Below are 12,045 nucleotides of genomic sequence, written 5' to 3'. Positions count from 1 at the left end.
CATGGAACCAAGCCAACATGATATGCTTTTTTAGCCATTTTGTGACATCGGGAGCTGGTACTGCTTGGTTTGGGGGACTTAGCAGTCCACCAGCCGCAGCAAGGCGATCTGCCTTTCGTTGCCAGGAATTCCTGAGTGCCCAGGGATCCAGCACAAAGTGGTGTTTTTTCTGAGGGATGCTGAAGAAAGTTCAGAAACCCAAGGGTGCTTGGCATTTCCGGCAGCGACCGCTTTTAGGACGCTGGCGGAATCGGAGAAAATGACCGAAGGAGTCGAGGGACAGTGGTCACGAGTTGCTACCAAGAGGGCGAAGGCCTCTGAGCTAAAGACTGAACAAATGGTGGGGAGGGGAAGTGATATGTTGAGGTGATTACTGGATATACCGCAGCCAACCTGTCCGTCGAGAGTTCTAGAACCGTCGGTATAGAACTTAGGAATATTTTTGTATTTCTTACTGACGAGGTGATGGAATAGTGATAGGACCTTGGATGGATTATCACCCGCTCTTATTTTGGAAAGCAAGGATAGATCAATGTTGGGAATTCTTTCGTTCCATTTTTGTATTCTTGGCTCGTTACGAGTGGCAATTGGCGGTAAGGACTTGTGGATTTGATCAAGCAACCTTTCGGTGCGTAGAACTAATGGTACCTCATGGGATCGGTCGTAGGATAACCACCGTACTGTTTAGTGGCCATATTTTTCAATAGCACGTACCTGAAGGGCATTTGGCCACTTTCCGACATGAGCGATAATATGGGACTACTTTTAAATGCCCCGCTAATGGTACGTACGGCCTGGTTATAGGCGGGTTCGAGTTTTTTGATGGTATATTCATAACCACGACTAAACAGTCCACAGCCGTGCAGCATCGTTGGCAATAACCAACCGTGGAAGCCAGCAGATCGTGGCCTAGAGGATAGCATACTTGTCTTCTAAGCCAACGTTCATGAGATCGAATCCCGGTCGTTACATAACCTGGCACACATAGTATGATTAAGGTTGGCGGTTTTAGCATTAGGGAAATGCTAGCCGTGTATATCTTGGAATTGTACGCCTCAATGATGCAGCACATGCATGTGGATGGATCTTTTCAAGGGAACTTAGATTGCACTTGGAGATCCTACCTAGTTATGTGTGTGCTCGTAGTGCTACCGGTAAACAACTGCAACTTCAACCAATAGTGCAGGTGTGTTAAGTAGCATAGCAAAGTAAAAATAATAACGCGGGGTAATACCACAATAGATCAACTTAATGGTCGCAGTGGACTCTCTCCCCAACAGGAAAAAAAAAAAAACCAACCGTGGAGAAAGAGCAAAAGGGATGTGCGAGATCCCGCGCCGTTGGAGCTGCAGATCTTCTTGAGTATGTTGAGCTTTCTGGTGGCTGCCTTTCGGGTTTGATTAACATGATAAGAAAACTTAAGCTGATCGTCCACCCAGACACCCAAGAGCCGAGAATTTCGTACTAAGGGAATTGTTTTGTTCTGCATGATTAATGGGGGCATTTTAAATAGCTTTTTTCTATGGGGACCAAAATGCATTAATTTGGACTTTTCCGGTGCAAAAGAAAAACCAACAGTGGGAGCCCATTGAGCAATTTTGTTTACAGCAGTTTGGAGCTTTTTGCGGGCGAGTCGAGTAAAAGGGGATGTAGATATTAGGGTAATGTCATCAGCGTAGGCTAGTGTGTCGATATCATCAGGGAGAATGTCAAACACTGATTGGAGGCCTATCAGGAAGAGTGTGGGGGCAATCACTGACCCTTGCGGGACCCCATTGAGTATTTCGTTGGGAGATGAGTAAACTCCGTCAATGTAAACTCTAGCTGTTCTGCCAGTCAGAAAGCTTTGAATGAACTTTCCCATTCTTCCCGTTATTCCCCAGTTTTTAATTGAGTCTAAGATTTTGTGACGGCTGACCCGATCAAAGGCCTTAGATAGATCAAGTGTGAGAGTTTCTGCGTGCCAGTTTTTGGATAGAGCTTTATCTAAGATGCTTTCAAAGGTAGTTAAATGGTCGTCGGTGGAGAGACCTGGGCGGAAACCGAACTGCCGACAGTTGAGCCGGTTTGTTGACTCTAGAATAGAGACCAACCTTCGCTTCACCATCCGTTCAAGGATTTTCCCTGTACAATCCAGGAGCGTGATAGGCCGATAACTGTTGAGGTGGTGTAAGTTTTGCTGGGGTTTAGGGATGGGAATAATTAGTCCTTCCTTCCACTGGCTGGGGATGTTACCGCTGCCCCATATTCTGTTCAGGATGTTAAGAAAGATCGTTTTACCGATCGGAGGGAGGTTTTTTAATAGGGGATAGCCTATTTCGTCCAACCCGGCGGAACGCCCTTTTACTTTTTCTAGAGCCCTCTCAAGTTCTTTGAGGGAAAAGTCATTGTTATAGTCTAGGTTGAGTTGGGTGAAGAAATCTATAGGTAGGGTTTCAGAGGGGTTAGGATCGGGGGATGAGACTGTAGAGAAAAATTGGCAGAAGGAGTTAGCTAATAGGGAAGGATCGTTTGAGTAATCTTGGTTAAGGGTCAGGTGGAAACGGCTATGCCTATTTGTCCCGTTAAGACGTTTTATCTTGTCCCATAGTAAGGAGGATGGGGTAGAAGGATTTATTTCTTCCACGAACTTATTCCAGCTATCTTTTTTGGCCTTTTTTATTGCCGAGCGGGAGGCTGAGTGTGCTGTTTTATACTCTTTAAGAGCAACTTCTTTGTGGGGGGTCATCATTTTGTAAGCGCCTTAGTAGCCGTAGTTTTTTACGGCGTAATTTGATAATGTCACGAACCTCGGAATTCCACCAGGGAACTGAGGGTTTACCTGGCACGCCACTTGTTCGAGGAATATTCTTTTTCGCTGTGTTATACAGTAATTTCGAAAAGGACTCAATGTTTTGTGGTGGATCATTGCGCATGCAGAGTTCGACATCTATCTGATATCCAGCCCAATCAGCCTCTTCGTATTTCCATCTAGGTCTGATGGCGGATGATGGAGTAGAGTGCTCTAGCGTGATTAAGACAGGGAAATGATCACTACCATGGGAGTCGTCCAGCACTTTCCAACTCAACTTAGGGCTTATGTCCCAGGATGCAAGACTGAGATCAATTGCGGACAGATTACCAGTGGAAGGGCAAATTCTGGTGGGAAGGAAGTTATTCAAGATGGTGAGACTGTTGTTGTTGGTGTAATTCTCCAAAAAGGAACCTTTCTTGTCGGTTTTATTTGCCTCCCATTCTGTTGAGTGGGCATTAAAATCTCCCATAATAAGGACTGGTTTGGGTAGTTGTTCAATAATATTTTCCAGTTCTTCACAGAACACTTGATAGGATAGTTTTGGAGAGATATAGACAGAGACGGCTGAGATTTTTATGGGGGATTCAAGGCGAGTGGCAATTACGTCAAGTGAAGAATTTATGGGTAGGGTTGTGTAAGGGAAACCAATTTTAATAGCAAGGCCGGCGCCTTGTCCTGTCTGATGGAGGTGGAGATGGTAATCTTTAATAAAGGTTTTTGGGATGAGCTGAGGTGGTGCTAGCGTTTCTTGTAGTGCGATGAGAATTGGGGAAAATCTGGTAGAAAGAAGCTGTAGTTCCGAGCCGCGCGCTCTTAGGCCGTGGAGATTCCACTGAATAGCTAAGGGGACTTTGCTTCTGTGAGTCGGAGAATTTCTTTGATGGGGGAGGTTGGGGGGAAATTGGGAGCTGGGGTTTGAGGATATGTTGCTTGTAGGGAGATCTATTTGCGGGGAAAAGCTTTCGTTTGGGCTTGAAGCCATTTTAGAATTTGTTTGGTTTTGACTTACCGATTGGTGGTTGTGGGTGGGGACGGCTGTTGTTGGTTTTGGAGGGTTCCGCAACGTTGATCGGATTGACACATTGTTTCTTGGGAGTACCTGTTTTCTTGTCATCTTTGGACCTACGGTTGCGGCGATTCCGTTTTGATGCTTTGGAGTGGGTGCTGGAATGACTAGTTTCGGTGACCATGGTGGTGTCGGAGTTGTCCGTCTCGGTTTCAGATGTTGATTCGGTTTCGTGGTTTGCTTGGAGAAGTTGAATTTGGGCAGTGAGTTGCGCTACCTGTTCTTCGAGCTGGCGAATTCTTTGGTCCTTCGTATTTTCCGCTGAGGCAATTGTGAGGCGTTGTTGAATTTTGCTTGTCTGTTGAGAAGTGGCTTGACGACTACGATACTCCTTTGCAGCGGCTCCTTGGGAGATTCCTTGATCCACCCGGATCTTTACTATCTCCTGCTTCTCCCTCTGGACTGGACACAATCGGCTCATAGCGGGGTGGGTACCGTCGCAGTTGAGGCAATGGGGATCTTTGTTGCATTTAGTGTGTGCAGGAGATTCACCGCAGTTTAGACATACTTCAGCGTGTTGACATCGAAGCTTTGTATGCCCGTATTTTCCGCACTTGAGGCAGATGAGGGGCCGTGGGTAATATGGTCGAGTGGGGGTGCGTATGTAGCCGAAATAAACAAATTCCGGCGCCACAGTTCCGCTGAATGTAAGGACCATTGAGTTTGTGGGTACCGATTTACCGTCTATCTTCTTGATGAATTGATATACCTTAACCACTTTTTGATCGGCGAGATTTTCTTGAATTTCCTCGTTCGAAAGTCCCAAGACTTTTCGACAGGAAACAACACACTGGCAGGTGTTTAGGGTTGGGTGAGGCGCTATGGTGATTTTTGTTCCGTCCATTAATTCCGTCAGTTTACAAAGCTTGTTCATTTGATCGGTGCTCCTTATTTTGTAACGGATAATTTTGTCTCACCAACAATGTCAGCAATTTGTTTTAGGGCGCCACTTCCGGATTGGAAGATTGCTGACACGTGTCGAAAATGCCGGCCAAGACCCTTTTTCAAGGCGGGTGCGGAATAAGTGGCTCGAACAATCGTTATCTAGGCTTGCGATAGGATTTTAAAGGAAGACTCCAACACACTCGATCCCAGATCCCAAAAGTAGAATCTACGAATAAATTTAGAAGTTTCAGAAGTGAATCGGGCTAATAAACAAACTTGCACGCAACGACAAAGACTTGGGTAGAATTTTGCCTAAGTTTCGGCGCTCTCAAAATTATAACAGTTAAAAATGTTTTAGCTAAGTTTCGTGTGTATTATTTTCCGATTTTGTTTGCCCTAGTTCTTAGATTTAATGATTTACAATGGTTTGTTTCGGTAAAGTCCTTTGGTATTTTCTTTGTACTCACCCCACGACCAGCGTAGGTGGATTTCCGCGTGGACAGGTAGGTCTGGCTTGTGGACGATGATGGGTGCTGACGATCTGCCGATGCTCGGGGGTCTTCAATCCACAACCGAGTATGACCGGGGCCTTCTTCTTCTTGATACTCCTCAGGGTCAGAAGTATTCTTATTACACCCGGAAGTAGTCAGATGGAGCCACCTAGGGATGGCAGGTAACACGTGGTGACGTGTTGGCGGAGTTCCCACGACCCGGGGGTTCTGAATCCGCAACCGAGGCAGGCCCAACCAAGTGTCGACCACTGGGCACGATTTGCGGCGAATCGTGATAAACCGTGGAAAGGTACAAGCGCCGGCGGATTCCAGTCGATTTCCAATCACTTGCTGTTGCTCACTACTGCGAAGCACAATAACACGTGGGAATGTGCGGGCGTCGACAAATTCCACAACCCGGGGGTTCTCAAGCCGCAACCGAGTATGGACCAGCCAATTGTCGTTCCCAAACGCCGCGTGGTAGATTTCGGAGCAAGCTTTTAGCCCCAGACTAACACCCACGTTGACGCGGGTTACCTTCTAGGAATACGTTTTACTTTATCACTAACGTATTATCTCTTTTCGACCAACTTTGAGGTCAATATACTGCCACCTCAATTTTCAGTACTTTTCTAATTCACGAGAGCAAATACTTATTACCGAGATTTAACTTTTTAACTCAAATTGGCTTTAATTATATCACATTTATATAATTTTCTAGATATAATTATCAATTTATAGTCGACATAAGGTCTCAAAGCTTAATGATCTCTTCCAAGCGGTTCTTCCAAGCAAGTGTCGTAGCGAGTCACAAGTGTACCAAGGCCAACCAGAAATCAGTAAAGAATTGTTGAAACAATGGGCCTGATTTTTTTAAGTTTCTTCATGATTTGCATACATACGTACGGCGGTTTTTACGGGTTCAAGGAACAAACGTTTCCGACAATCCAACCCAAGAGAAATCTTGCTCAACCGGTTGGAGTGGAAGCGTTAGCGTCGTTTGTTGGGTCTTGGTTAAATCCCTATCGGCCACCAGATGGCACTGTATGTTTACAAACGGTTCAGATTAGACTAGTGCGATTCTAGCGTCTTATCCTGACTAAGGTGGTTCATCATATTTTTATTTTTATTTCGACAAACAGTTCGTTACAATTTTCAGAAGGTAGGCTTCTCCATTGTTGATGGAGTTGGCCCCTTCAATTCGACCGACGGACCGGTCAATCGATTTTGAAACGATGAATGGGTTGGTAGGAAGTTGGTTGTCAGCTTGAGGGCGTAGAATCAGGAAGTTTAGTTCGCCGTGAAGGCCTTTGGGGTCCATCCATGGTGGTAGAGTTCTTCCATATTGTTGCTTGGATGTTTGGGCTTGGTCGGCCCAGGGTGGATTTGCATCCACCATCCTACGGTTCAGCCACAGGAAAACTATCAGCGAAGTTTTTTGGCCGGCGCAATGAAAAAGGTACTAAGTATATAGTATGTCGGAAAGATGTCCGTGTTTTAGAAAGGCTAGCTATCAGACTGAGAGCACTTTACGGAGCGAAAGTAAAATACAACCGTTCGGTAGCGCGGTCTAAGCGAGACTGTGAAACCGGGTCGGGGCAATCCTTGCTCTTTTATGACTTCGCATCTAGTGCAGTTTGGGTCGACGATCGGGGTTTTTTGCTCGGGTGTTTTGCGCACCAATTTGTATTAGCGCGTTATTAGTATTGGTGTACCAACACATAGCCGACCCAAAATGTTGTTCGGAAAAGATGTCCGTGAAAGAGACGTTTTTCGTGACGCGAGATCCGTTCGCAAATTTCAATTTGCCCCCCCCCCCTATAGTGTTGCCGTAAGACGTAATTCTACGTCAAAATATCATAACAACTCATGTATTCTAAAAAACCGCCGATAAATTCAGTAAAGAATACCAGTTAAACCAAATCTGGCCAGGATGCCCAAATGTTGTTAAAAGCTTCTTGAGTCTAGTCCGGGATAATGCACATTATTTTATAAATTAAATAAACTCAAATTCCTGTTTGAAAAGTTATAGTTTTTGTGTTCAAAAACGATTTTTAAGAATTAATTGAAGAATTAACATCAATTGTTTTTGATCTTCAGATGCGATCAAAACGCTGCTGATGGGATGCGATAAAAAAATAAATATAAAAAAATTTCTTCACTTTCGTCTTGTATGTTTTGGAAAAATGCCTATATTTTGTTAAGATTTACTCTATTTTTCCAAATTTTTCAAAAATCGCCGAGAATCGCCCGTGTGTATTATACACTCAGAAAAATACTATTATGTATGCCATAAGATTCTCTTATGAAGTGGCGCCATAAGAAAAATTAATGAAATTCATAAGATTGTCTTATGACGCGAATGAATTCTGAAGATGAACGCCTACTTCAATGAAAGGTTGTTGCTTTTCATAAGAGATTCTTATGGAAATAGTAAATCACTTTCTAATAAGAAAAATTCTAGATATTTCATGCTAAAACAATCACTTTATTGTTTGCCAAATTTGTTTGAAATTAAATCCTTAATGGTCACCATCAGCAGCGCATCAACAGACGGCTCCATCAAAGTTTTTTTTGCCTCATCTAAATCTTTGACCTTTCGTTTTTTGCCGATCAGCTTGCTGAAAAGTAAACAAATAATGTATTTTAGTTTACTAATATATTAGACGTTTACACAAAAACATCAAATCGAACTTACGATTCCGGAGATAGCAATAACATTTAACATTGAAGGGAAATTATAATAACTATGAACTGGCGATTGCTTCGTACAGTTAGATGATGAAAAAAACTGATGCTATGAATGAATGTGTTCATTATTTTTTCACAATGCCGTTTCTTCTATTTTTCATAAGAACATCGTATGAAAATTGAAAGAATTTTAAAAGACTTTTATGAAACATTATTTTACACTCTAAAAAGCGGTTTATAAGATGCATCTTATGAAAATTATAATAAGAATTTGCCTGAGTGTAGTATTATGGTTAAGTGTCATCTTGCTCAAATTCGACCATCATCTTCTTAGATATCAATTAAGAAATTTCAAATTGCTTGGCGTCTGTTTTGAACTCTTGAAATCTTGTATAGACCCATTCTTGAACAAGATCTTATGCATTACACATCTGGTTGAATACAATTGACTCTAAAACATGAGAGGCATTTATTTCAAAGAAATCGAAGGAGTATGAAATAATCGCTATCGTTTTTTCTTAACAACTCGACAGAATATTCGGCCAAAAATTGGGCAGAATATTGGATTCATCGAATAGTTGAAAAGGTATATCTCTACTCTCAAGGGTGTCCAAAACACCAACGATTCGGTTTTAAACTTTTCTTAAAAAACGAATTTACTTAAGTAAATAGAATGAAGATCGTCCATGAAATTGTAATATTTCAGTATTAGTTTATGAACCCACTAACGATGATTTCATTTTCCCCATCAAACAACAGGAGCTGGGCTCGATGACACGCTCAAGTCCCCATACGCCCCGCATGGGCATCAGCCGCCACGTGATGCAGGAAACGTCCTTCTCCAACAATGTGACGGCGGCCGATACGGACGCAACGGTGGCTAAAATTAACTCCATGTTCCCGACCGTACCGGAAACGCACATCCGGATGCTGCTGAAAAAGTTAGTATCGTTCGTTAGTGATTTTCTGGTTTTTTTTTTCTATTCAACTCAAAATAGACCGAACAGCAGATACACGTGTTCTGGTGTGATGTTTCGATACTGTGGCTACGGCATTAATACAATTTAGTTTAGAAAAAGTCTGCCGAAATTTACCATGTCTCACGAAAATTGAATTTTAGATATGCTTGAGCCACTTCGAGAACATCAACTGTACACATCAATAAATACTTAACACCTGTGCGACACAACATTTTGCTCATTATTCGTTTACCAATTCGGCGCTTTTTCGGTGTCTTTCATCTGTAAATTGCTTTTTTGCAAACAACGATGGAAATGCTAGTTTATCTCTATTGATTACATCTTAATTTAAATCGTACATCTTTAAAACATTCAGACAACAACTGTTTTGTTACATATTTACATGTTTAAAGAAACTATTACATATTTCATAAAACATCACATTTATCCTTATTTTTCAATTTACTTACCTCAGAATCCACACAAAAAAAAATATTCTTCATTATTCTGAACACCGATAATTTTAAAATCAAAACATTTTAAAACAAACGCACGAGGACTAAGTTTTGAACCCGATCAACATTTTCATTTTTTTTGCGATCTCTAATTACAATACATTATAGCATTTTTGAACTCAGTAAACTGAAAGTTATTTCAAATATGAAATCGGACGCTGAATCCGAAAATGAAATTCAAAAAAATCTCACTAGAACAATTTCTAAGTTATGCTCCAAATATGAAAATTTGGAAAAATAAAAAAGTGTATATACAGAACCCGTTCGTTTTTGCTGGGTTGCTAGCGAACCGGGAAAACCGGGAAAAACTTTGGAATTTCTTCGCATCCGGAAACCGGGAAAAAACCGGGAATTTCGGCTCCTCACCGGGAAAATTGTCATATTTGAATTTTTTTTATGGAATTTCAAACATATTTTCATAATTATTTCTTAATTTAAGAGTAGTTTTTGACAATCACGATATAGATTTATCTCATAAATGCTTATTTTCGCCGCTCAATCTCCTCCTGCCCCATTGTTGTACATAAGTCCGCTGCAAAATTTGTATAAAAATTTCAAATTTATCAATTTGCATTCCCCCAAAAACTTTGTTTGGTTAATTTTACTGCCAAAAATAGCAATAAATTTTTTTGAAAACTCAGGACTGATTTATTGAGCCCCAACGTGTTTTAATTTTTACCGGAAATGAAAATTTTCATTCAAAAATTAACAGAGATGTACTGAAAGTTTAAAAAACTTAATTTTTAGGATTTTTTAAATATATCATGTGAACAAAAACCATTCCTGACTTGTAGCTCAGAAATGATATTCGATGTCATACAATAAATTTAAAATAAAAATTTAAATTTTAGTGTTTTTGATTGCTAGTTTGAAAGCTGTTTAACCGTAGGATGACAATAAAAAATCCCAATTAACTGATTTGCGTAGCAATGAGTTTGTTGATTTATATCACCTTCGCCAAATCATGTCATGAAATTATTGAAAGCTCCCGCAAGCAAAGCCTGCAAATTGGATTCCGATTTGTTATTTTGAAATCCTCATAACTTTTTTCGTGAAATACATTACTTCTTCTAATGTTGGCAAAAAATGAAGCTTTAGAATAGATAAAATCAATATCTAATTAAAGACAAACTTCATTTCAAGCTTATTTGAATTTACTGGATGATTTCATATGCAAAAGATTCTTCTTCCATACAAATTTCTATACAAAATCGAGCTCGTTCATTGATTACATGCCACTGAAAAAAAAACTCGGATTGTTTTTTAATATGACATGTTTTTTTTTTGCCAAATAAGTGAATGTTTACGTTTTACTATTGATTTTACCCCTTATTCAAAGACACTTCATATTACCATAATTTTTTATTCTATCTTCAAATATTTGAATTGAAGTTTTGAGATTATTAAATTCGTTGAAAATCACATCTATGTATTAAAAAGCCGGGCAACTTGCATGCCTGAAAATTGTCAAAGTCACTTAAACTGCTTTGGGTTTGGGGGACTTCTGTTTTATCAGATTTATTTTGAAATCCTTTATCTCGACCATTCACTCAACATTTTATGCAAAGAATTAAAGATAGTTCTGAAGAACCTTGTTTTTTAAATTTTGAGTCGACAAATCTTTTTTTTTAAGGAACACAAACACATATAGGATCTCAATGAAACAATTAACTCTCTAAGCGTACACAGAAAAAATTTCATCACTATTACGTGTATTTTCATCACTATTACGTGTCACTGAAACTGCAACCTTTAAAATAAATCAAACTGTAATTTTAAATTGTTTTCTTTAAAAGTTAACAAAGACTCATTTATTATTACAACAAATGTCCTGTAAAAAAGTTGTTCACTAAAAATTAAATGTCCCGTAATTGGTTTTTTGACCTGTAAAATTACGGTAAATTTCCTGCTCCTTTTTGTTACAGGACATTTGCGTAATTATACAGGAAATATTTTTAGCTGTGTACATCTTTCGAGGATATGATGGCTAGCATCACCAACCCACAGAAAGTGTACTATATATGTCGTGACCGGGATTCAATTTCATGCCCGCTGGCTTAGAAGATTTGAAGGCTATCCTTTACGCCACATGCTGCGGCAGTAAATCTTAAAGAAATGCATTCCATGTCAACAGAGAATCCCTTGCTTTTGATAATAATCTTGTCAAAATATTGTACAGTAGGAAAACTTCGACCCTAAATCCCAAAAAACTCAAAGTCGAAGGTTGGAAAACCGGAAATATTACTTATCATGTGTAATTTTTTCAGAAATTCAAATCTGCCGCCGAGCTTCACCGGAGACATTTGGGAGAAGCTTTATTTGGCTTTTATAATTCAGAAAAATAAACAGTCATAACTTCGTGAATTTGATCAAAACAGTTTTCCAACCGGAGAATTTTTAGGAAAGATTTCAATGTGAAATGGATGTTTCTTGAAGATTGATGAAATGCTACAGAGGTTATATTCATCAAAAATAATCCACTTTCAAGAAAAAGAATTCAAAATAAATTAACTTTTTGAAAAGATATATTCAATATCTAACTATCTGAAACTTTGGGCGTGGTTGAGTCTATTTTCTAGCTTCAAATTGATATTCATTATATCGCTATTTTCATCGATCGGCTTCCAAGTGAGTCCTCAAGCAA

At 40.0% G+C, this 12,045-nt stretch overlaps 1 protein-coding gene across 6 annotated transcripts in view; it reads left to right on the top strand.

Moving 5' to 3' along the window:
* LOC129757480 (uncharacterized) overlaps positions 1 to 12,045 on the top strand; it is a 66,703-nt gene that overhangs the window by 17,516 nt on the left and 37,142 nt on the right. For all 6 annotated transcript variants that reach the window (XM_055754721.1, XM_055754722.1, XM_055754724.1 and 3 more), the window contains one exon: positions 8,687 to 8,868. In XM_055754721.1, coding sequence (XP_055610696.1) covers positions 8,687 to 8,868 — 182 coding nt within the window. The remainder of the gene's footprint in view (positions 1 to 8,686; positions 8,869 to 12,045) is intronic.

The sequence above is a fragment of the Uranotaenia lowii genome, chromosome 3 (assembly GCF_029784155.1).
Source record: "Uranotaenia lowii strain MFRU-FL chromosome 3, ASM2978415v1, whole genome shotgun sequence".
In the NCBI taxonomy this organism is placed as follows: domain Eukaryota; kingdom Metazoa; phylum Arthropoda; class Insecta; order Diptera; family Culicidae; genus Uranotaenia; species Uranotaenia lowii.
This window is presented reverse-complemented; position numbering and strand designations above follow the sequence as displayed.